Genomic DNA, 26,623 nt, shown 5'->3' on the forward strand with positions numbered 1-26,623 from the left:
TGGTAAATTCGTCACCTGTCACTACCAGTTTGTGTGCAAGAATTACTTTTATAAAACCTACGGGATACTGCAGTCCGCCCTGCTGTTGATTAGACTGAGCCATCAGTGAAGGCACAATACTAGTGAGATCTTAGACTTTAAATATAAGAAGTAATTGTTTCAAGTGTGAGAGCTGTAAGTGGAGCAAGATTCTCATTACTTAGTGATGTATGTGTATGATGCTTGTATGATGGGGTACAGGTACAGAGGGATATCAGGGACAGGTAGATTGTATTTAAAGGGTATGATCAGTACACGATGCCATAGACAGAGATTGGTCTCAATTTTGTGAATCGGGCTTGGGTATGGGAGATCCGGTGGCTGAGCGGACAGAACACTGGAAGCATGATCCTGTGGTCCCGGGTTCGATCCCGTGCGCTGGCGAGAGACATTGGGCAGAGTTTCTTTCACCCTGATCCCCCTGTTACCTAGCAGTAAATAGGTACCTGGGAGTTAATCAGCTGTCACGGGCTGCTTCTTGGGGGTGGAGACCAAGATGGTCTCCACTTGGGGGTGGAGACCGAGCCGCGGGGACACTAAGCCCCGAAATCATCTCAAGATAACCTCAAGATGGGTATTATGAGTCCGTGTGTCCAGCGGTCAGGTGAGACACCCAGCCTCTGGCTTCAGTGAAACAGTTCTAGCAGAGGACTGTTTGGCTGGTCAGCCAGTACTCTCGTGGTGTTATGTGTTATGTCGCCCTCTCCAGGAGAGACCCATGCAAACACAACCTAACTGGCCTTATTTTCCGCTTGTTACAACTTGTAATAAAGTTGTTATATCTTGTTGTAATGTGTTTATGACGAATTAGAATGTTGTTACAACTTGCTATATTGGTTGTTACAGCTTGTTAGGAGCCGGTCGTCTTACCTTTCTTGAGTGAATTAGTTATTTTATAGGAAGTTATGCCATAGTTACCTCTAGTTGACAGAGTTATATAGCCATAAGTTACCCCTAGTTTATATATAGCCATAGTTACCCCTAGTTTATATATAGCCATAGTTACCATCTGGATATATTTCGCTACAGGCAATTTCAATGGTGAATTTACTACTACTGTATTGTACTAGCAAGATGGAGTATATCCAAGGGTATGTTCGGTATACTGGCAGTGCTTGTATATTGTTCCAGCAACATATCGGCGTATTCTGTATCTGAAGAATATAATGAACAAATCGTAAAACCTTATAGACGTCAGACCCATAAAAAAAACTTTATAAACTTTATAAAACTTTATTTTTTTTATGAGGTTGGATGTAAAACTTATATGTTCGGGCTCCGAACATAACATATCCCCGGAGTGAAGACATGGAGGGAAGGGCCAACCCCGACCCGCATTGACCATCCCCCTGGACACACATCAGTCACCCTGCATAGTTTGGTGAGACTAGCCCCAAGCCTCTACGCTCCAACTTTGGACAGACAAACAGATATCTTCTTTTATAAATGTAGATAATGAACAGTTGAACCAGCTTGGGGGATAAAAAAAAGCCATACTGACAACATTTCGAATAATCTATTATCATTTTGAGGGGTTAAGCAGAAGAAAAAAAAGAGTAACAATTAATGATAAGTGGCATATACAATTATTTGGCATACATTTAAGTAATTTACACATTTACAATTAAATAATTATAATTAACAAAATAATTATAACAAGCATATATATATATATATATATATATATATATATATATATATATATATATATATATATATATATATATATATATATATATATATATATATATATATATGAATTTAAGTCCTAACAAAATATTAAAGTGTTTATTAAACAGTGAACAAAAATCTATGCTAAAAGTACTACAATTCAAAACAGCAAATTGCTTGCAGCGTGGTGACTACCTACAGTCCTGGAAGGCTCATATCGTAATGTATAAAGTGGCTGAGCCCTTGACAGTTCCACGTGTGAGGACCTGATGATCAGTATTGTGAAGTGAGCGTCACATATCGGGCGATTCAGGCCACGTGTTCCCTAGTGCCTGAGAACATTGGTTCGGTCAACAGCTGTCAAGGGGTGAGAGGTCTGCCTGAATGTCCTGCAGCTCGTGACCAGAATTGCGTTGTTGTCTTGACAATGAGCCGAGATTGATGATTGATGGAAGATTAAGCTATCATAAGCGGTGGTGGTACGGGCATGAGTAGCCCGGAGGTGGTAGATGTTTGGAGTGCAACCCGTTCTCAACTCAAGTCCATTCCATCCAGTGGTCGACCCCACAGACGCATTCATAAATTTTAACATGCTGCTCATTCAAAACTGGAATTTTCTCAAATATAAATTATTATATAGCATATTGTGCATAAATAGGCATAGGTTAGGTGTTTATGTTCTGTTGGCGAATATTTGTAATTGTAGTACGTGGGTGAAGCATTTATAGAGTTTTTTTTTTTTTTTTTTTTTTTGAGATATATACAAGAGTTGTTACATTCTTGTACAGCCACTAGTACGCGTAGCGTTTCGGGCAGGTCCCTGGAATACGATCCCCCGCCGCGAAGAAACGTTTTTTCATCCAAGTACACATTTTACTGTTGAGTTAAACAGAGGCTACAGATAAGGAATTGCGCCCAGTAAATCCTCCCCGGCCAGGATACGAACCCATGACATAGCGCTCGCGGAACGCCAGGCGAGTGTCTTACCACTACACCACGGAGACTGCCTAAGTTGTGGACAGTTGTGGTTCGAACAAAAATCGTCAGTGAAGCACTTGTTCCGGAAGTGTTCGAACGTCAGCAGTTGTGAGTCGTGTGTAAACCGTTTTTCATCCATAAACAGCTGGGGTTTGGCGGGTGCATGGAATCACTTTTGGGTCTTTGGAGGACGGGCTGTTGTTTGGAGGACGGGCTGTTGGAGTGAATGTGCTCTAGGGTCGTGAAGAGCCGGAACCACGTCTATTCTGTATTATATTTGGCCCTAGTGAGGCGAGGCCTTGTTGATGACGTCACTCTCGCAGCTCCAATTGCAAGCCATGTTGCACGATGTGTTGACATGAGGCGCGTCGCGCAGAAATATATATATTTATCCCATATATTATTGTTATTTCTCGACCTTTTTGATTTGTGAATGTTAAATGATGGTGGGTTGACTCGGGTATCGGGCACCGGGTCAGGGCAAGCAGCAGGTGCCCAAAACACTTGCTTGACCCGGGCTCCCAACACTTAAATGACACAACCGTCTGGGGGTCGAAACCCTCACCTTGTAAACTGTCAGATTACAGACCAGCCGTAACACTATATTAAAACCTATTTTTTTAGTTTATTATTTAAACTTTAAGATAATCTATGGACCAAAGTGCTGATAAAATTCTGAAAGTAACTTATACAAATTATTTTAATAATTTAACATATGCTGCCGAAATAATGGTCAAGCAACTTGCAAAGATACCTGGTTGATGGGGTTCTGGGAGTTCTTCTACTCCCCAAGCCCGGCCCGAGGCCAGGCTTGACCTGAAGCTTGTTCAACTGTTACAACTTGTGGTCGTACCACTATAAGGACTTAGAGTCAATGTTTAGTCAGTCACACGCCAGATAATATAACAAAAAACGACTTCTGGGTCCATCCTCGACCATTATCCAACCCGTTCTCGCACTTTCTTACAGTCAATATTGACTTATTAAATAAGTGCATATGTGACATACTAATTTATTGTGAATATTTTAGTTTACCTTGAAAAGCTTCATAGAAAAGACCGACCTTACCTAACCTTCTTAGTATGTTAAGATAAGCATCTTATTGCTTCGTAATTACAATTATTACTTAACCTATACCTATAATAGGTTTATTATAGGTTAATAAATTATTACTTAACCTATACCTATAATAGGTTTATTATAGGTTAATAAATTATTACTTAACCTATACCTATAATAGGTTAAGTAATAATTGTAATTACGAAGCAATAAGATGCTTATCTTAACATACTAAGAAGGTTAGGTAAGGTCGGTGTTTTCTATGAAGCTTTTCAAGGTAAACTAAAATATTCACATATAGTTTGTCACATATGCACGTATTTAACAAGTCAATATTGACTATACAAAAGTACGAGAACGGGTTGCATTATCAAGTCGAGTAATTTTAGTCAATTACTTATCTCCATATGTATTAAAGAATTGAGTTAGGAAATCATTTAATCCGAGAGTAATTTTGAAAGATTATTAACTATGAAGAGCAATATGTTACTGGAACAAACATCTAGCCACAAGGGATTTAGTTATATTGTTTTCATATTGGACAATCAGTTATGATTGGTGGGAGATGTTTTCTTCAGGGATAAAAGATGTTTTAGGACACGTAGTTAAGAATCACAACAAAAAGTAAACTAGAAACTTGTCTGGAGACCTTATGAGATCTTGCGCATGTTGCCAAGATGTGACCTTCCTTGACACGAGATCCCGTCACACTTGGGTCAGCTGTGTGGCTGGCAGGTGGACTTGGGTCACCTGTGTGGCTGGCAGGTGGACTTGGGTCACCTGTGTGGCTGGCAGGTGGACTTGGGTCAGCTGTGTGGCTGGCAGGTGGACATGGGTCAGCTAGAGTGGCTGGGAGTGACTGAGAGGCCATCACGTACGAGGCCGTCCACCAGGAACTGAGACATCTTAACATCTGGTGATCTGACGGTAGTTGAGACAGAAGCCGTAGTTGTTCCCATCACCTTCCTCATCCTCGTTTTGGTGAACGTAGAGGTTAAAAGGCTTGAGCGTGGCTGCAATAAGGACAAAGGTGAGTCAGATGAAACAATGAAGGTTTGGACGATACTTACACGACTGGAACATGTTCACGCAGGGACTTAGTGTGGGATAATATAAGCTATGGTTTACTGAGATGATTTCCAGTGCTGAGGAAGTGTGAAGAGGGAGAGATGGAGGGAGGGAAAAGGGGCCAATGAGAAGATATATATATATATATATATATATATATATATATATATATATATATATATATATATATATATATATATATATATATATATATATATATATATATATATATATATAAAGAGCGGAAGGAGAGTCAGGTTATGAGAGGGTAACACTTCAGATAGGTCAATCACATCAAACAAAAATGACCAATATATTATCCCATTTAAGGTTTCCAACGGTCAGACAATGGCAGTGTGTTTACAAATAAGGCAGACGAGGCTTATGCAGCATACAACAAACATCACACAAATGAATGACGAACGTCAAGAGGAGGTAAAGTCGAAAACATAGTTTGAGAGGAATGACGTAAAGGAAATTATGAGAAGGGCTAAGCCAGGATGATTGTGATTCAGGCGGACGTGAGCGATTGAGGGATATGAGATCGACTGGCAGCAGGGGATAGATGGACTGGCAGCAAGGGATAGATGGACTGGCAGACAGCACAAAGTGAAGGGCCCTTGCCCTGTCACCTGGGGTAAAGGGTGACAGGAAGCGTCTCAGGGAATGCTGCTTCAGGGTGGCCACTCAGATGCCCTGAGTGACACTCCCGTCAACTTGGCATCTGGCGTCTTGGAGGTGCCAACCGCCACAGAGTCTTACTCGTAAACTACAGAGTTTGGGGATTACAGGTAACAGAGCCGGGAAACTTACATTGGACGGAGGTGGGGAAGCCAAGGCCACAGTAGCGATCGTTGGGGACGCCAGGGTCGACCAAATCATCGACCAAACCGTAGGCCACACCTCCGGGGATTATGACGTAGTCTGTGGTACATGCATCGCCAAAGGACGCACCTGCCGGTGTACCTGAAGATGGGACAAAGACAGACACATGAGACAGTGACGAAACATTGTGGCATCAATGTCACGGTCAATAATCACGGTATTTGTTGTCCCCCGGCGTCACCTGTGACTGCCTGTGTTTTGGGTAATATATTATGATTTACAGCATCACTACACACGACCTGCATTGCTGGAATGACCGTCTTTACTACACAAACTATCTTCGTCAGTAATCTTTGACCACCTCCCCCTCTCCTACACCACCTCCCCCTCTCCTTCACCACCTCCCCCTCTCCTTCACCACCTCCCCCTCTCCTTCACCAACCTGAATGAAACTAAGTGAAGATTTTGAATCTGGTTATATAGCGAAATTAAAAGTTGGAATCAAGGGATCTAACACAGGGGGTCAACCTCGACCCCACTATGACCCCAACAACCATCAGGCACCCGGTAAAATTTAGTGAGGCTAGCCATAAACGTCTAGTTACTTATGATGCACAAAGACATTCTTATTTGTAGATACAGATGCTATGACAACTGTAGTACTGGCTGTACTTGTTAAGGTCTCTGTATTTTGCTAGGCAAGTTGTTAATTGAAAAGTGAGACAACTTCCTGGATCCATGACTGGGATCTTTTGACGATATATGGGGGGAAGAAGAAGTAACTATCAGGAGAAAGTGCCATGCCTTTACGACTATATAGCACTTGAAAGTGGTCAGGATAATGATTTGGGATTGGATGGGGGGGGGGAGAATGGTGCCCAACCACTTAGACGGTTGGGAATTAAACGCCGACCTGCATGAAGAGCGAGACCGTTGTTCTACCGTCCATCCCAAGTGGTTGGACACCACGTTATGGGGGAGGAGGTCCACTAGGACTACTGGAGGACTATTTACTGCCACAATAAGTGCCTCATCCATAAATGAAGTGAAGCTAAGTGCCTGTTATGTGCACTCAAGCTGCGTACTGTTTGATGTACCCTAAGACATATCCACTTACCAATCAGACTAGCATCAATACCGTCAGTGTTGCCACTGACGGTGAAGCTGGTGTTGCCACTGGTGGTGTTACGTTCCCAGATGATGCCACAGTAGCCGTCCGCCATCTCCACGCACACACCGTAGTCCAGGTCGGCGATCTGACTCTGTTCTGAGTAAACAATTTGAAACATTTTATTAGTTTGGTTAATATGGCGGAAATTACAACAGCTTTCATATAATCAACCAACATTCAAAGAGCCTTTCAACTCCAAAAGTCTAGTGGTATAGTTGGCTTCGTTCTCGACACATAATCGGGGATCCTGGGTTCAATTCTCGGGAGGGACGTAAATGGTTGGGCATGTTTCACCTCACCAAATGCCTCTGTTCGTCCAGCAGTAACTAGGTACCCGGGAGCTTGGCAACTGTTGTTGGGTTTTATGTTGGGTGAAATCAGTAGGGAATGTCGGAGTTGTGTCTGCAGTAATGGGAGCCGGTGGCTGAGCAGACAGAACACTGGACGCGTGATCTTGTGGTCCCGGGTTCGATCCCGGGCGCCGGAAAGAAACAATGGGTAGAGTTTCTTTCAACCTGATGCCCTTGTTACCTAGCAGTAAATAGGTACCTGGGAGTTAGTCAGCTGTCATGGGCTGCTTTCTGGGGGTGGGGGCCTGGTCAAGGACCGGGCCGCGGGGACACTAAGCACCGAAATCATCTCAAGATAACCTCAAGATGGTGTGTTGGGTAGGCCGTTTGGATTGGATCGTTCGGTTTGGCTGGGCTATCCTCTGTCGATGGGTGTATATATCCTGTTTCAGAAACCTCTGTATCATATGTCTTAGGCTCATCCCTGATTGATGCCTCGAAGACTCTTGCAGATGATGCCACTGATTGTGTTGCCTCTGACACGTGGGTGTTGCGCAGAGACTAGCAAGTGTTCCAGGATTTTGAAGAGGCTACCGGGACTCTTGTTAGTAGAGGGAGGTGTTTAAGGCGGCTTTGGAGCTGGACTTCCAGGCCGTTATAGCCAGTGTCCTGGCTCCGATTGGCGGTGCAGATGGCCTTGTAAACTCTTGGTGTTACCTGTATCTCTTCGTACGCTTCTTCTTTAGCCTGGAATTGTGATGTCTGTCTTTCGGTGGCTATGTCCACGGGAATGTCATCAACCAGGGATCTGACTATCAGAGGGCGTTAATTGTCAATTGTAAAATGTTGTCAAAAGTTTATAGTCCGTAGCCCACTGGTTTTCTTTGAGCAGGAAAGTTTCGTTGGTTTTTACGAGATCAGTCCATTGCAAGGTGTGGTGTGGTCAGTGTCAAGGGGTCCCGCGCTTGTCACTATGGGCGGGGAAGGGGGAGAGTGGGATTGGTCTCACTGACGTGTATAGTACACGGATGGCCATTATTTTGCCAACGTTTCGGAAAGAGTTGTTGTCGCAAGAGCTCGTTGCTTCGTTTGTATTGTTTTGTTATTGTTTTTTGGCTTGATTTAAGGGTATGTGATGACCTTGTGTTTGTCTCTTCCCCTTGTTATTCAGCAGTAGTGGAGGTCGTGCAGAGGGTGTGGCAGGTTGGGGGTTGTGTTAATTTGTCTTGTAGAGGCTTGTATTGGGTAATGTTTTGTCCCGTAGTCCCATAGTGTGGAGGGGCCGTATCTTTCTCTGGACTGGGAGGCGGCGGGGAGTAACCTCCATGCGCGATATCTGGAATGGTCGTTGCATGTACAGGACCAAAAGACACCTGTAGTTCCTCTTCAGGTATTTGCATGATATCTCTGTCAACGAACTCCTGTCTACTTTTATTGAGGGATGGAGGAGTCGAACAACTGCTTCTTCTATGTGGAGCACGAGACTCAATTGATTGTGTTTATTTCTGTCGACGAACTGTTTGTGTTTATTTCTGTCAACGAACTGTTTGTGTTTATTTCTGTCAACGAACTGTTTGTGTTTATTTCTGTCGACGAACTGTTTGTGTTTATTTCTGTCGACGAACTGCTTGTGTTTATTTCTGTCGACGAACTGCTTGTGTTTATTTCTGTCGACGAACTGCTTGTGTTTATTTCTGTCGACGAACTGCTTGTGTTTATTTCTGTCGACGAACTGGTGCTGTTTTGAGTTGGCTCCGTAGGTGTAGTGTTGCTGTGTGTGGTACCGACCTTCACTTGAATCTTAAGCTGGTTTTGCTGTTTTCCTTTCAGGTGAGCGATCGGAGGATCCGGAACACATTGACTGTGTTACTTGTTGATTATATTTACTGTGTGTGAACAGGAAGGCTGAAGAGGTATCCAGTGGCTCAGGTGTTTGGGTTCTTGCAGGGAAGACTCCGCTTGTACGCTCTAGTGGATTCGCCATATATTTTATCTCTGAACTGCGTCAGTTTAGCGAGGAAAAACCCACAACGCACCTGATAAACCCTCCCAGCTGCTGTCGAGTGAAAAGGACAGGTAGACTGTCCCTCTCACAGGTAGAATGTCCCTCTCACAGGTAGACTGTCCTTCTCACTACACACAGTTGGGAGATTGTCCCTCTCACTACACCCACCTGATAAACCGTCCCAGCTGCGGGTACCACAACTCACCCGACAAACCCTGGGAACCAGCTGCGGGTGCAATAACCTACCTTCCATTGACGCAGAATTAACAGAGCCGGCGAAGTTAAAGCTGTAGACAGTGCCCGAAGTCGCTGTGTAGTACTGCAGACATCCGCTAGGGGCTGCACGCCGTCCACAACACAAAATGAAAACTGTTAATTCACAACGTTTCTGTGAGTACAGTGGTGTTCAGGGGACCAGGAGCATAGATGACCAGGAGCGTAGGTGAGGCTAAGTGTTGGTTTGTGTGAAGCAAGAAGAGCCCTGCGTGTTGAGGTCAGGACCTGAGGGTGTGGGCGGTGAAGAAGGCCGGGGAGCGCAAGAGTCAGTGAGGGAAGAAAAGGACAGTTTGATTGAAGATTAAGCCACCTAAGAGGTGGCACGGGCACGAATAACCTCTTAAAAAGGACAGTGGCAGGAGCGAGTTAAAAAGGGGGAAGCTGGTGAGCGGAAAAAAGGATTAAAGGAGACGTGAATATAAGTGACGGGGAATGGGAAGGAAGAGTTGAAAGGTATGGTTGAGATCATGGGGGGTCAAGGAAAGAGGGCGGTGGGTATATGGGGAGGAAAAGGCAATGTAGTCGGTGGGCAGATCTGGAGGAGAGTGGTGATGGGTAAGGAGGGAGGAGAGTAGGTAAGACTGGGTTCAGGCCGCGATTTTGCTGCAGGAGTACACCACTGAAGGAGTACACCACCACTGGGCAAGGAAAGACAAGATTAAAGCAGCAGTACAAGAAGAGGAGGAGGGAAGGTGAAGAACGAGAGGCACAAACATTGGCGAATAAACTGATTTCCGTTATAAAAAAGGTTAAATTAGTCAGATATTTGCAGTGACAGCTGAAAAGACATGTGTGTATTAATAAAATTGTTCCCCTCTGTGGTGCCTCCTTGCCGTGGTGAGGGGCTCATGTACACCTCCCTGGGACTGGTGTGGGTTGCCTGTGCCCCCTCTCCTGCCCCCCTCTTTGGGTGGTGTACGTGCTGAAGGGCACCATGTAGGGGCCTTGTGCAACCCGTTCTCGCAAATTCGTAAAGTCAATATTGACTTATTAACTACGTGCATAGGTGATATACTAAACATAATAGATACCCTTAAAAAGATTCATAGAAAACACCGACCTTACCTAACCTTGTTAGTATCTTAAGATAAGCATCTTATTGCTTCGTAATTACAATTATTACTTAACCTATACCTATTATAGGTTAGGTAATAATTGTAATTACGAAGCAATAAGATGCTTATCTTAACATACTAAGTAGGTTAGGTAAGGTCGGTGTTTTCTATGAATCTTTTTAAGGGTATCTATTATGTTAAGTATGTCACCTATGCACATATTTAATAAGTCAATATTGACTTATTAAATTTGCGAGAACGGGTTGCCTTGTGAGCCATCGGACCACCCGCTGGAGGGGTCGCCTGTGAGAGGCCGCCCTGAGTGGATGGCTGGGTGTCCAGGCTGGGGCGATAGGGGGACTGGGGTCTTAGCACCAGTGTGGGAGAATGAACGAAGTAGTAGGACTCCGCTGTTGAAAAGGGGAAGCACCGCTGGGGACGACGCACCCTTCCTGCACTGGCCCGCGCTCGGCCTCCCTGGCTGCCCTGGTAGGTGGTATCCCTTGGTTTCAGGTCCCATCCCTTATATATTGGTTTGCTGCATGGATGACGACTTGACTTCTCTTACCCAGGCTCATGGGGTGGGCGACCAGGCCACTGAGTTGGACCGTCCTGGAAGACCGGGATCTGTAGCCCCCGCTACAGGATCTGGTTTAGGCCCAGACCGGACTCTCCCTCCCTGCTCCCCTCCCTCCTCTGTGGTTGGGTCGAGCCCCAAGCCTGCTGTGGTGACCGTCTCGTCCCCTTGCACGGCTCCATCTCTTCTTGTGACTCCTGCACCTTTTGACCCGTCTCTCTCTAAGGGTTCTCATCGCCGTCCCCGCCACGGCCGCTCTCGTATGCTCCCTTCTCATCCTAATTCGTTCCATGCTTTGTTTGGTCCTGCTACGTGGACTAAGTACTTTGACCTCCAACCTTTGGATTCAACTCCTGACGATTTTCCCTTCATAGGCATCATGTCGATTCCGTGGATGCCTCTGTCACCTTCAACCCCACTCGTCTTGGTACCCGTGTTGTTGCTGCTGCTCCTCAGAATGCGGCCACCCCCTTGGCCACCTTATCCTGCCTTGGCGAGACCCCTGTTCGGGTCTCGAAGAACACTTGGTTGAATTGCCAGTGTTGGTACTGTTCTCCTCCTACACCATGTTGCGACCGGTGTTAGGGATCTCAAGGACTGCCACGAGGATATCAAGGTTATCCTCGAAGCCCAGAGTCATTATGTCCTCCAGGTGGATACATTTACTCGTCCCCCTCGTGGTCATTGCCGTCTGCCCCTTCCGGTTGTGAAGGTTACCTTTGATGGTAGGACCCTTCCGCCCTCTGTCATTCTTGCTGGTGCCAGATGCTCCGTTCAGGAGTATATTCCATCTCCTCGGCTCTGCAGTAAGTGCTGGAGGTTTGGGCATGGTGCCCTCAAATGCTCTAGTCCTGTCTCTCTCTGTCCCCTGTCTGGAGGCGAGGGTCATTCTAAGTTCGAGTGCACTTCTCCCCAGGCCCGCTGCCTCAATTGTGGTGAGGCCCACCCTACCTTCTCCCATACGTGTATTCATTACAAACTTGAGGCGGCTGTCCTCAACTTGAAGCACTGGGACCGTTGTCTTTTCCTGAGGCTCGGTGCAAAGTTCATCGTCTCCCCGCTTTCGCTAGTGTCTCCTATGCTCACGTGGTGCGCTCTTCCTCTCTTCGTCCTTCCCGCCTTCCTCAGTCTCGCAACCGTTTCCAAGCCTTAGACCCGGACACGCCCACCACCTCCCCTGTTTTCCTCCGTTCTGTCCCCTAAGAGTCCCCCTCCTGGTTCTCTGTCTAGGGCTCCCCTTCTTTCTACCCAGTCTATCACGTCTCCTGTGTCTTCTTTTTCCTCTCCCTCTGGTCCTCCTTCCCGTCATTCTCCTCCGTCTCTTGGCTCTCCACGCCGCCTGACTCTGCGGGCCGATGTCCATCGCTCTCCTGATGGTCATGTTGTTCGCTCTCGCTCTTCTTCTCCTATCGAGATGCTCGAGTCTGTTGCCCAGTACATTGCTGCTGGGATGCCTGTATCTTTGAGTCAGAAGCGGAAACCTCCTTCCTCCTCCCCAGTCGGTAAGAAGGCTTCGCTTTCTTCTTCACCCCCTATCTCTGATTCTATCGTTCCTTCCCCTCCCGCTTCGGTGGTGGAGCCCCCTGTTCCTACTGTGGGGGTTTCTTTAGCCCCCGGTTCCATCTCGGTTACTGCCCTTGCTGAGGTGCGCTCTCCTCTTTCTGCCCCCCCCCCCCCTCCTCCCCTTCCTTCTCCTCCAGACCCTGTTCGTCCACCTCTGGTCTGTCCTCCCGCTTCTTTCCCTCCTTCTTTACTCAGTTTACCCATGCCCCCTAACCCTGACTTCGCTGACCCTGTGCTTTTTTTAGTGTGCTGTGTACCTTCTTCACCTTTGTTTCTTCTTTGCTCTCTGTTGCTCTCCTCTCTCTCTTTGCTGATGTCTTTTCTTCAATGGAACATCCGTGGATTTTACGCCAATTTCCTTGACCTCCAACTTCTCATTTCACAGTTTTCGCCCCTTTGTGTCTGTCTCCAGGAGCCGATGCTTGGTGCTCGTCCTGGTCTCCTTGGCTATTCTTTCCCCCCCCCCCCTCCCCGAGCGACAGCTGGGGACCATAATTCTTCTGCTTTCTTGAATTGTTCTGATGTTCCCTTTGTCTCCTTATTTTTTTCCTTGCCTCTCCACTGTTCTGCCGCCTGTGTCTTTGTGCGTAGATGGTACACGGTTTGTTCCATTTATCTCCCCCCCCCTCACTGTCCCACTTTCTCTTCCTGATCTTAAACACCACCTAGACTCCTTGCCGGAGCCTGTGCTCCTGCTGGGTGATTTCAATTGTTGTCATGCCCTTTGGGGTGATGTGCTGACAAACACCCGGGGTCGCCTCCTGGAACCTTTCATCCTCTCTTCTTCCCTGTCTCTTCTTAATTCTAGCGTCAAACAGCCTGGTTGACCAGTCCAGCAACGAGGAAGCCGGTCGACGACCGGGCTGCGGGGACGCTAAGCCCCGGAAACACTTCAAGGTAACTTCAAGGCAGTGAGTCTACTCATTTAGACTCTCGGACTCGCTCTCTTTCTTGTCTCGATCTTTCTCTGTGCTCTGTGCTCGTCATCCCTTTCCTTAGATTTCGGGTGTCGGGTCCTTGATGACCTCCATGGCAGTGACCATTTTCCTATCCTTGTTACTTTTTTCTCTTTTCGCCCTCCTCTCTCCTTCCCTAGGTGGCGGTTTGCCGAGGCTGACTGGCGCCTCTTTACTCTCCATGCTACTATTTCCGACCTCTCCATTCTGCCTCTCCCTCGCGCCCTCCTTCTTTTTCATGACACTGTCTTTGACGCTGCCCTCCACTCTATTCCTAGCTCTTCCTCTCGGGGAACGCGGAAGTGCGTTCCCTGGTGGAATGTTGACTGTGCTCAGGCTGTCTGCTGTAAGCGTGCAGCCTGGAAGAGACATCGCCTCCGGCAGACGGTTGAGTCTTTTCTTTTATTTCGGAAGGCGAGTGCGGTGGCCCGTTGGACCATCCATGCGGTTAAACATGCTTGCTGGGCGTCTTATGTCTCCACCATTACGTCCAAAACTCCTCTCCCACTGATCTGGAAGCGTATCCGCAAGATTGCGGGTAAGTTCGTTCCCGATGTCTCACCAGTCCTTCACCTCCATGGTGCTCTTGTGGCGGACCCATTGCAGGTTGTGACTGAACTGGGTTCCCATTTTTCCTCTGTTAGTTCTGGTTCTCATCTTCCCCAATCCTTCCTTCTTTGTAAGCCTATTCTAGAATCTCATCCTAGAAATTTCTGTACTTTTCTTCATCTTCCCTATAATGATCCCTTCTCTCTCTGAGCTTCAGTCTGCCCTTGCCCTTTGTGGTTCTACGGCAGCGGACTCAGATGGCATTCATTATGAAATGCTTCGCCATCTCCCTCCGTGCATGTCTCAGTATTTACTGAGTCTGTACAATCGGGTCTGGGAGTCGTCGTCAGTCCCTGAAGACTGGCTCAATGCTGTTGTCCTCCCTGTTCGGAAACCAGGGTCTCTCGGGTCATCCCCCAAGGACTTCTGCCCTATTGCCCTCACGAGTTGTGTCTGCAAGCTCTTTGAATGTATGGTTAACGTTTGTTTGATGTGATTCTTAGAACACTATCACCACCTCTCCCCTTCTCAATTTGGTTTTCACAAGTGCCGCAGCACAACGAATGTCCTGGTAAACTTGGAGGTCTATATTCGTACTGCTTTTGCTGCGAAGACCTCCGTTGCTGCCGTCCTTTTTGGCCTGGAAAAGGCTTACGACATTACCTGGCGGTATCATATTCTGTCTCAACTTCATTCTTTTGGCCTTCGTGGGAACCTTCCTCTCTTCCTCCAGAGCTTCCTCTCTCGTCGTTCCTTTCGTGTGCGGCTTGGTACCACTCTCTCTGCCCCTTTTCGGCAGTATGAGGGTGTACCCCAGGGTAGTGTTCTGACCCCTACTCTTTTTCTAGTTGCCCTCAACGGTCTTCTTTCCTCTCTAACCTTCTGGCGTCTTCTCCGCTCTCTATGTTGATGATCTTACCCTTTGCTGTCGGGGTGATGATTCGCCTCTCCTTCAACGCCTGCTTCAACTTGCGATTGATGCCATGTCATCTTGGGCCACCGATCATGGCTTCAAGTTCTCTGCCTCTAAGACTTGTGCTATGACTTTTACTCGGAAGCATGTCGTTCTTCGTCCCTCATTGTCGCTTTATGGTCATCCCATTGTGTACAGGGATTCCGCAAAGCTTTTGGGGTTAGTCTTTGACACTCGTTTGTCTTGGTCAGCCCATATCTCTTATCTCGGAATTGAACGCTCTAAGGCCCTTAACCTCCTTAAGGTTTTGTCCCATACTTCTTGGGGAGCGGATAGGCACATGCTCCTCTATTTGCACTCCTCTCTCGTCCTGTCTAAACTCGATTATGGTTGCCCTGCATACTCTTCTGCTTCTCCTTCTACTCTTCGCCGTCTTGATGCTTTGCACCATACTGGGTTGCGTCTCGGCTCTGGTGCCTTTCGTTCGACTCCCGCCCTCAGTTTGTATGTTGACACTGGCTTTCTCTCTCTACAGGACCGCCGTGATCGCTACTGTCTTCGCTATCTTGCGCGGTCCTTCCAACATCCTTCCTCTCGCCTCTGTCGTGCTTTGACTTTTCTTCCTCCTGTAGCTCCTGTTCCTCTGCATCGTCTCCCTCTTTCTGTCCGGTTATCTCACTTACAGGATTCTCTTTCTGTTCATATTTCTAATGTTTCTCCTCATATTGTTCCTTCCTTACCTCCGTGGAGAGTCCCCCTTCCCAAGTTTTGTACGTCCTTGACTTGTATTCCTAAAGCCTTTACCACTCCTACAATTCTGAAAAGCCTCTTCCTTGAGCACTTTTCTTAGCACTCCCACTCTATTTCCATTTTCACCGATTGGTCTAAGTCTGCGGACGGTGTGGGCTACTCTGTTATTTTTCCTGACCGTACTTATATGTGTCGCCTCCCTTCGGAGGCTAGCGTCTTTACGGCAGAATTTTATGCTATTCTCTATGATCTCCGTTTCCTGCTTTCTCATTATCATTCCTCCTTTGTGGTTGTAGTTGACTCTCGTAGTGCCCTCATGGCTGTGGGGTCCTTTAATCCTGTCCATCCAGTGGTCATCGAGATTCAACATTGGCTGTTTCTTATTTCTAGTAAATTTAAATCAGTAGAGTTTTGCTGGGTTCCCAGCCATATTGGTGTTTCTTTCAATGAGCGTGCGGATGCTGCCGCTAAAGAAGCTATCCGTTCTCATCCCATCTCCCGTAAAGGTATTCCTTATTCCAACTTTTATCCTCTGTTATTCATTCCTCTATCCTTGCCCGTTGGCAGGGTTGTTGGTCCTCTGTGGTTAGTAACAAGCTGCGTACTCTCAAACGTAGTGTGTCCCCGTGGCCTTCCTCCTGCCACCGTAACCGGCGGTGGGAAACTGCTTTGGCACGGCTGCGGGTTGGCCAAACTCACTTAACCCACGGTCACTTAATGGAGCGCCGCCCTGCTCCTTATCGTTGTCCCTCTTACAGTTGTGAATATCTTTGTTGAATGTCCTGACTTCCAGGACGAGCGTGTGTCTTGCTTTCCGACTGTCCCTCGCGGTCACTTGTCCCTCGGTAGAATTCTTGGTGAATCGGATGCTTTTGATATTGTTCGCCTTGTGCGTTTTTGTTCTCGTATTGGCATTCTTGTTGATATTTAGCGCCCTCTGATTATTCTGCACGTTTGATGGCGCTACATAGCCTTCCCGGTTTGGTGCCTTCTTTTGATAATTACCTTACCTAATAAAATTGTTGTTTGAGAGTAAATTGTTTGCGGTCTGTTAATCATTGTTTTGCTTGTCTGCCATGGCATCCAAGGTCATGCCATATTGGTCTAGTGATTGTGAGAGGTGAGAGCTTAAATGGAGTAATTGGGGGCATTCCATTACCAACAGATCTAGGAAATTGTTGTTACATGAACCTGGCAAGCAGGGGTTTGAGAAGTACAAATAAAGAATTTGAAATGTATTTGCTGTTTTAAGACAGACACTAATAATTGCAAATTCCAATGACAGATTTGGTGTAAAATAGTGAGAAAATCGTTAGATTTTGTAATATATATTGTGAACGTGTAGTTAATGGATGAGAGTACTGCAGGCCGTCCGCCTGCTTAGATAGTACCTAACGATGTGAACCATTGTACAGATATTGACGTAATGGACAGCTAGAAAGTAGAATTTGGCATCACTGAATTTGGACAAACCGGAAAAGGTTTTGTATTTATGTTGTTAATAAAGCCTTACCTAACCATACTAGGCCTAATGCACGCTATCTGAGCCCTAACATAGTACATATGTCTGCTATTCTAGGCCTAGGAATATTTCACTTTTGTCTTTAGCTTTATTTTTTCCCAGACACTATAAAGTGAATAGTACTAAATTCTGCTATCTAATTGTCCATTACTTCAATATATGTACGATAGTGCACATAGTTACACAAAGTACTATCTGAACAGGTGAATGGGTTGAACACTGTTAAGTTTGGCCGAGGCTTCAATGAGGTGGAACCTGTGTGTACGTCTAAGCATATATACTCACCTTTGTACCGGGAGTCACAGGGGATCTGGACCACCTTGATGTTCCAGGACCGGGCCACGTTGGTGCCTGAGCGGTCCACCGTCATCTTCACTGCCCCGCCGGCTGGGTCCACATTGATATACACTGCGGAGGAGGAGTTTGGTTATTGACACCACTGCTGTTGATGCTGACTGCATGCTTCACAAACAATATATATATACAGAAGCTTCCATACCATCAATGTGTGTTCTGGTGCGCACATATACACACGCAGGCAGACATGACTTGTAAATACTCGCAAATGAGCAAGAAATTGTTGGCGAATAAAAAGAGCATCTTCAGGACTGAAGACCATCAGCCGTAGTGAGAGACCAAACACTTCCCTCAAGGCTAAAGTTAAAAGCCAAGTCTTCCTAAGGTTAGTTTTAAGACTTATTATGTTCCAGAAAGATTTAAATGGCCTACCCCACGAAGAAGAGTAATACTGGTAGATAACACGAAATTTGTATAAGAACTATAGTCGATGATTTAAGTTGGTGCTGGAAAATTTAGACACAGTGTGCATTTGATCTAACAAACCAAAGCTTGAGGTTCACATCACCACATCAAAAGCACCACATCTATTCTGTAACAGCAAATATTTAGCTCATTTCGCTACTGGTCAGAATGGCTGTGTGTCTGTCTAATATAGAGATCTCTGGTACAATTATTTTAAATATGTAAAAATACAAGAATTATAATTAGGATGATTGTTAAAAGGTGTAAGAGAAGAGTTGAAGGTCATACTGTGCTGTCCGTCGTTGGAGCCGCAGAGTCTCGGGACGGAGGTGGTCGCCGTGACAGTGAAAAAGTCTTCGTAACAGTTTCCGTGAACGTCCGGCTGAGCCAGCTCGAAGTCCAGGAAGTCGAAACGCATCTGACAGATGTTGGAGTTGACGCGGTTGATGGTGAGGGAGCAGGCGCCCGTGCCGGAGTCCGTGCCGCTGTAGCCGGGGTTGACGAAGTAGGTGTTGTTGTAGTTGGTGGAGCCGTCACACGTCTGGAGACCTGGGAGGGGAGGGAGGAAGTGGCCAACACTACATGTTACGATATGCAGACGAGGAGTCACAATAACGTGGCTGAAGTGTGTTGACCAGACCACACACTAGAAGGTGAAGGGACGACGACGTTTCGGTCCGTCCTGGACCATTCTCAAGTCGATTGTGAGAATGGTCAGGCTACAACACAATCGACTTGAGAATGGTCCAGGACGGACCGAAACGTCGTCGTCCCTTCACCTTTTAGTGTGTGGTCTGGTCAACCTACATGTTACGAATTACTCGTCGCTAGACAACTTTCACGTACTGATTGTCAACTGAATAACGGGAGTTGGTGACAATCGCTACAGGCTAGTAGAAGGCCTCCTGCAGTCTCGGGATACTATGGAGTCGCTACAGGCTAGTAGAAGGCCTCCTACAGTCACAGGATACTATGAAGTCGCTACAGGTTAGTGGAAGGCCTCCTGAAGTCTCAGGATACTATGGAGTCGCTACAGGCTAGTGGAAGGCCTCCTGAAGTCTCAGGATACTATGGAGTCGCTACAGGTTAGTGGAAGGCCTCCTGAAGTCTCAGGATACTATGGAGTCGCTACAGGCTAGTGGAAGGCCTCCTGAAGTCTCAGGATACTATGGAGTCGCTACAGGCTTCAACCTCCATTTTAAGTAATTTATTACAGACGATTCACACGAAATAAACCTCACTAGAGCTCCCTTGCTCCGTCTAACTAACGGCACAACGAAGTGCACTCACTATAGGTCACAGTTCTATAAGACATTTGCTTCAGATCATTCACTACGAGTCCCAGAACACGTGACAGTTACTATGGTGGGACGACACACCTACGAGGCAATAGGCAGTGAATAATGATGAGGTCAGTGCACACAAGCCAACTGAGCAAGATCGTATCATACAAGAAGCTCACTACAAGTGTCTCTCTTGTTTAATTCTGCCGGTGAAGAGATGAAGGTGTTGAGAAACTAATCTTTCAAGTGGACGTACGAACTCGTCACATAGCCGCAAGGGAAGGATTGGCAACACATTCTGGTGCCGAAAAGTAAATTTATTTTATGCTGAACAAGCAACATGATAAATGTGATGAGATATTGTGATAATGAGGTGGAAGCAGCGCTCCTCCTGGTGTGGACGGTGTCACCTACGACACCCTTATATTACTACATCCAGTTCGCGGTAATCCACTTATTAACATGTAGAGTAAATAAGTAATACTATATTTATGTACCGAAACATAACAACAAAAACGTATATAAAGAAGAAATGGTTAGGTTTGCCTATATCACATGGCAAACTCTCGAGATTCATGGTTGCAACTAGGCAATATCTCGTCTCAAACAAGAGAAGAACCACTCACATAGTTTCACACATACGTGATGCGTTGAAATAACATAATTAGAGAGCAGTTGGCCAGGCCGTCAGCCTCTACTCGTTCCCAGTGAATGTGGAAGTTATGAAGTTAACGGAAAACAGTTCAGGTTGAAATGAACTGGCTAAGGAAAGAAAATATTTAAATGAACTTGTATGCAACTCCTGCGAGACTTGCTGACCCACTGGCTAATTAAAATAAATTAAAGAAGCATTATAATACGCGCATATTATACAATTTTTAAGTCTTGAGAAAACTTAAGACATGCACGACAAACCAAATTTCCAGTTGTAATTGTAAAATTCTAAAATTAGGATCCTTTTTCTCTTAGTTTTGCAAAAAGAGCAAAAATTCATGAAACAAAAATAATTTTGCTCTATGTATATGCCCTTGCAGAAACAAGATTGAGGAAAAAACTCCTTGTAAACCTAATCATGCATTTGGCCAAGCAATCCTACCATGCTTTACGGAAATTGAACAAAATCGTTGTCGGAAACAAATCCCGTGTTCCGCTGCCTCCCAGGGAGCCCACACGGTCAGTTGGCCAAAAACAAATATACACTCTGGTCTCGTCCTGAAGCTACGTGAGCAAACTATAAAACTTCAGCACATAACAAAAAAAATGGATACCGTGTGTGTTTGGAGTGTCGAGGGAAGAACTGACCTATGCAACACACTCCGTAGCCTTTGGCGCAGGTGCCCGAGGATCTCCCGCCGCTCTTGGTGCAGTCTTTGGCCGGCATGCAGGTGCCCATGGTCAGGGCGGCGTCCAGCGTCGCACACATGTCCGGCTGTATCTTCAGCAGCACCAACAACACTGTCGGAAACACAGACACACTTTGTTAGTGAGGGGACGTTGGTCAAGAGCCAGGTGTTGCAGTGTGTGAGGGACGTTGGTCAAGAGCCAGGTGTTGCAGCGTGTGTGAGGGACGTTGGTCAAGAGCCAGGTGCTGCAGTGTGTGAGGGACGTTGGTCAAGAGCCAGGTGTTGCAGCGTGTGTGAGGGACGTTGATCAAGAGCCAGGTGTTGCAGTGTGTGAGGGACGTTGGTCAAGAGCCAGGTGCTGCAGTGAGTGTGAGGAACGTTGGTCAAGAGCCAGGTGCTGCAGTGAGTGAGGGACGTTGGTCAAGAGCCAGGTGCTGCAGTGTGTGAGGGACGTTGGTCAAGAGCCAGGTGCTGCAGTGTGTGAGGGACGTTGGTCAAGAGCCAAACAAACTTGACTGTGTGATGTACCGTGACCTCAGAGAACGTGGCCTGAACCCCCCCCCCCCCAACCCACCTGAAATACCGAAAAGCCTGACCTTTCTCGTCCCTCTCACTGTGGGTAAGAGCGATCTGATTCTCCTGTTGGATCTCTTGAGAGACGTTCCCTCCCTGAGGCCAGTGTTGAGGGTCTGAGGGCGCTGCCAGGGCTACACCGGCCAGTACTACCACCATCCAGGTCAGTCTGGCGTTGTCCCCTCGTGTCTGTGGGCATAAGTGATCACATATTACGTCCATATAGAGAAGAGGTAGAGGTGTACATGGGTTATTCTTGTGTACTGCCATCACAACAGAAAGGTTGGAGTCTGACGCATGCATGGGGCTGCAATTCCAAGCTGAATGAGGGATTTAGAATGGTGTGAGATGCGTTTCTTGTTGTTGTTTTCTACCACAGACGTGGCCACACATCTATAATGCTAATCAGCATATATACATTTGTTTCTGTTTTCCATATAGGGTTAGAGATCTGTTAAACATAGTGTTCAGTGATTTATTGAACAGTCAACCACAGGTGATTGCAGTGCTAAGTTAAGCTAACCTACAAACATACACAGAATTACGTCTGTTCTAAATTATCAGTGTTCGGGGTGTCTTTTTACATAGCGTCAAAGAGTTTACATAGCGTTTACAAAGGAGAAATGCAATTCTGATCAGCTTCCACATACTCTGTATACAAATACACACACATATACATATATACACATATACTTACACATATCTACATATATATATATATATATATACATACCCCTATGTCTCTCCTACTTTAACAGGATAAGATAGCTGCTATAGAAACTAGTGTGATATCAAACACTTAAACACTGCAGGTGATTAAGATGCTTTTGCAAGCTCAGGTTATAGGTACATACATTGTATAACAGATGTATTATATATTGTATAGGGTTTGAGGTAGGATCGGGTTGTGTTGGTGGGGGGGTGAGTGAGTTATTAGGGGAAAGCGCCAAGCCATTACGACTATATAGCACTGGAAAGGGGTCAGGATAAGGATTTGGGATGGGACGGAGGAAGGAATGGTGCCCAACCACTTGTGGACGGTCGGGGATTAAACGCCGACCAGCATGAAGCGAGACCGTCGCTCTACCGTCCAGCCCAAGTGGTTGGACCGGGGGGGGGGGGTAGAAAGGAAGGGATCGAGGACTCTGTGGTTTGTGACGAAGAAAAGTTGACTAGTTCAGTGGTTACTGGAAAAGAAATAATTAATCAAATATAAAAAATAATGCTAAATAAATCATCAGGGCCAGACGAAGCTTTCCAAGTTATTGAGTTAAAAGCAGTCCCCGTGGTGGCATGGTTAGACACTCGCCCTGCGCTTCGCGAGCACTTTGGCCTGGGTTCGTATCCCACTTCGTACTAGCGCCGTGGGACCTCCTGTATATAGTTTGCATAGTTTTATCATGACGATCTTGATTAACAGAAAGTTAATCGCCCTGTGTATTAGTAAGTTTAACGAATACCTCTATCATTAATAACAGAGATTTTCCATCAGCATTTCCCTAAGTACTTTCCCTACACTTATTTCTGTTTAATTACCGGGTTCCGGCTCTGAGTATCCGGGATTGACCCGACATGTTTTGTATACAAGGTTGTGAATGAGTCCATACACAAGTTTCTAAAAGGTAGTTCATGTGTTGGCCAACCCAGTAGCTGCCTCTCATATTCTTTTAATGTGGGCTTCAGGGGACAGGTTCGTGTGACATCATCCCCCAGGTCTTTCTACTTGATTCTGTGGGGAACCGACTTATGAGATTTATATTTATTTAATTTATATGAATTTATATAGAATTTATATTTACGTTAATTTATATATTTCGATAGCAATTTGTAAGATGTTTAGTGGACTGTATTTCTGCAATATTCTCATATGTCGACTCCTTGCACATTAGTGGGGTTTATATTAAATTATATATATATATATATATATATATATATATATATATATATATATATATATATATATATATATTATATATATATATATATATATATATATATATATATATATATATATATATATATATATATATACAGTCAAACAAACTACAATATTAAACTACATATATATAGTAATGAAAATTGGGAGGTCTTATGTTATTGTATGGTAGGCCTGGTCAACCAGATATAAATAAGGATAATGACACCAAATAATCCTGGTGGTTGAGGCTAGCATCAACACCATGTACTGGTGTACTAGGATTAATTCCTGCTTCCTCATCAATTGTTCTTGTCAAAGGGCATTTGCTGTAATAGCAGGAATCCTGTATATATGACAGCTATATCTGAGGAAATATTGGTATACTAATTATAAGATAAGGACCAAGGAATAATTATCTGGATTATGTCGCTGTCTCTCTTGCTAATCGGAATTAATCCTATGTACCTGACATTACTGGCCAGAAATGACTAGATAAGATTTCGGAAAGACACTTCCCTTGTTTAGATGTTGACTGCGTGTTGATGATGGAAGAAGCACTAATTTGATCTCCATAACACTTCGTCCAAGGGAGTATTATAGGAGCTGAACTCGCTCCAGCGACCTGTTGCCTTAAACAATGGCTGACTACTGCCTCCTCCACTGACGCCCCTCGCGCTCTTTGTCCAGATGTCATTAAGTGGTAGAAAGGTCACATTTACTCTATTTTGGTACTGATAATTAAGTTAATTCAAATGAGATGTTTTTATGATGTTAAAAATCCAAAGACTGTTGTATTAATAATAATTCCCAACAGAATAGCTGGTGAATTAATAGCTCTATGTGGCAATGATATCTCGTTTTCTATTGATGGAAAATTCCACTGCACCACGTCTTCTATGAGTGAATTTATATATACAACTCAGCAGCAATTTTATCTGCCTATGGTATTGAATATTTGTAAATGGTGTCGGGTTTTCCGACAGATTCCTCAAGTACTTCATCTTCCAACTGGTACTTTGTATCCCGCCTCTTGCTCTGCCCTGCGCCTATTGTTATAGTTTTGTGCTTATTTGGGTTAAACTCTAGTAGCTATTTGTCAGACCTTTCTTTCAGTTTGTCCAGGTCATCTTGTAATCTCTTGTTATCTTCCTGTCTTAAGCCTCATAATTTTAGCGTCGTCACTTAGTATTAGCAGTGTGTGTGTGTGTGTGTGTGTGTGTGTGTGTGTGTGTGTGTGTGTGTGTGTGTGTGTGTGTGTGTGTGTGTATTCACCTAGTTGTTCTTGCGGGGATTGAGTTCTGCTCTTTCGGCCCGCCTCTCATCTGTCAATCAGTCAACTGTAACTACTAACTAATGTTTTTTTTCACACAGACACCCTCCCCCCCCCCCAGGAAGCTGCACCGTAACAGCTGTCTAACTCCCAGGTACCTATTTACTGTTAGGTAACAGGAACATCAGGGTGAAAGAAACTTTGCCCATTTGTTTCTGCCTGGTCCGGGAATCGAACCCGGGTCACAGAATTACGAGTCCTGTGTGCAGTCCGCTCAGCTACCAGACCCGCTGCCTCTCCCCTGTGTGTCAGCCTAACGATACGCAATGAGAGAGAGAGAGAGAGAGAAGCACGCACGCATACAGGCGTGAATCCACACACATACACACACATGACCATGACGTGGTTTGGTTGTCTGGGGCGTGTGCGTGTGTGTGTGTGTGTGTGTGGGAACACCCAGCACATGGGTTCGAATCCTCACCACGGCTCCTACGGATATTGTGGTGGAGGCTGACTCCACACACAGTTTCAAGTGTAGATATGATAGAGCCCAGTAGGCTCAGGAACCTGTACACCTGTTGATTGACAGTTGAGAGGCGGAACCAAAGAGCCAGAGCTCAACCCCCGCAACACACACACACACACACACACACACACACACACACACACACACACATCCTTCCCTCTCATAATCCCCATTCCACCTGCCCGAGCAACATTTGCCCCATTATCTCCCCATTTTGACCTTGTAATCCCGGGTTCTTCCTTTCCACACAGCGACTCTTGGCGTAAATTAACTCCGTCAAATTAAAACATGGTGGACTGTAACTCCGGGAAGCAGCAGCTCTCGATAAACACGAGGTTACTGCCGGAACTGTGAGTCAACTTTTGGATTGCATCATTAATGTTGAGATTTTATCATTGTTAATGAGTTTCAGTTGTGTTGCTATATATTATGTATCATTGGGTATTGCGTTCGACTCCTCCATTACATTATGTATCACCGAGTATTGCTATATATTATGTATCACCGGGTATTTGAATTGTTCAGAAGATACATTTGATCAAATTACTTTATCAATTAGGCTTAAAGTCAAAGATGCAGTGGTTTAGCTGTGTCGTTTAATACACAATCAACATCTTGATTAAAAAATTGATTGTAAGCTCGTGTTTGAATACAATTCTCGACAATTAATGGTCTTTTACAAATACAACAATAAGCAAAAGATTCAATCATCTAATAAATACATTTATATACAAATATACCAACATGTATGAATATTTACATGCATACATATTCATCGTTGAATAGGGAGATTCTCGTAAAAAATATAATTTCTGTTTTCGCCTTCTTTATGTGTGGGTACGAAGTACGGCTTCGTAGGTGTGGGTGCGAAGTACGGCTTCGTAGGTGTGGGTGCGAAGTACGGCTTCGTAGGTGTGGGTGCGAAGTACGGCTTCGTAGGTGTGGGTGCGAAGTACGCCTTCGTAGGTGTGGGTGCGAAGTACGCCTTCGTAGGTGTGGGTGCGAAGTACGGCTTCGTAGGTGTGGGTGCGAAGTACGGCTTCGTAGGTGTGGGTGCGAAGTACGCCTTCGTGCGTGTGGGTACGAGTGCATTCTCCAATTCCCAATTGATTTAACTTTAATTTGTATGACATCTGAAGTTTTCACAACAGTTTCACGAACCTTTAGTGAGGTTGTGACATGTAATGAAGGATTGTAGTTGTGAGATTGTGTTGTCTTTTGACTTCCATTTAAGAAAATACATAATTAATACATTTGGGATATTTATTGCAATATAGATTTCTACTAAGTTTATTAATGTGATCATTTAAACTGTTAGAAAATCGACAGCTTATGTATGTCTCAACGCAAGTGTCATATATTTTGTTCTGCATTTTCTATATAAACACCCATCACATTTAAAGTGATAAATTAGCTAATATGATGTTGTTATCCTTGGGAGGACAGTCAAATCTCAGACTGTATCACTTTCAGAACAGCTTCGACTCCAAATGACAGGGTTTTCAACGTTTTCTAATGGACTCTTGGAGAACCCTGTCCCGGTTGTACACTTTCGACTTCTTCTATTGTAAGTGTGGATCATAGATGACCTCCAAGAATCCGTTCAGGTATCCGTCAAGGAATCCGTCCAGGTATCCGTCCCAACCCGTTCTCGCAAATTCGTAAAGTCAATATTGACTTA

The 26,623-nt window shown here is 45.3% G+C and overlaps 1 protein-coding gene across 1 annotated transcript in view; it reads right to left on the minus strand.

Annotated features, from left to right (window-relative positions):
- Window positions 1-4,204: 4,204 nt before the first annotated feature.
- LOC123761502 (uncharacterized) overlaps window positions 4,205-26,623 on the minus strand; it is a 23,591-nt gene continuing 1,172 nt past the window's right edge. The window contains exons 2-10 of the mRNA XM_069314914.1: window positions 25,791-26,075; window positions 21,252-21,417; window positions 20,615-20,767; window positions 18,318-18,578; window positions 17,553-17,675; window positions 9,349-9,445; window positions 6,758-6,900; window positions 5,629-5,781; window positions 4,205-4,760 (exon numbers count right to left, since the gene is read on the minus strand). Of these exons, the coding sequence (XP_069171015.1) occupies window positions 4,654-4,760; window positions 5,629-5,781; window positions 6,758-6,900; window positions 9,349-9,445; window positions 17,553-17,675; window positions 18,318-18,578; window positions 20,615-20,767; window positions 21,252-21,417; window positions 25,791-26,075 (1,488 nt within the window). The 3' untranslated portion in view covers window positions 4,205-4,653. The remainder of the gene's footprint in view (window positions 4,761-5,628; window positions 5,782-6,757; window positions 6,901-9,348; window positions 9,446-17,552; window positions 17,676-18,317; window positions 18,579-20,614; window positions 20,768-21,251; window positions 21,418-25,790; window positions 26,076-26,623) is intronic.

Source organism: Procambarus clarkii, chromosome 7 (assembly GCF_040958095.1).
Source record: "Procambarus clarkii isolate CNS0578487 chromosome 7, FALCON_Pclarkii_2.0, whole genome shotgun sequence".
NCBI classification, from domain to species: Eukaryota; Metazoa; Arthropoda; class Malacostraca; order Decapoda; family Cambaridae; genus Procambarus; species Procambarus clarkii.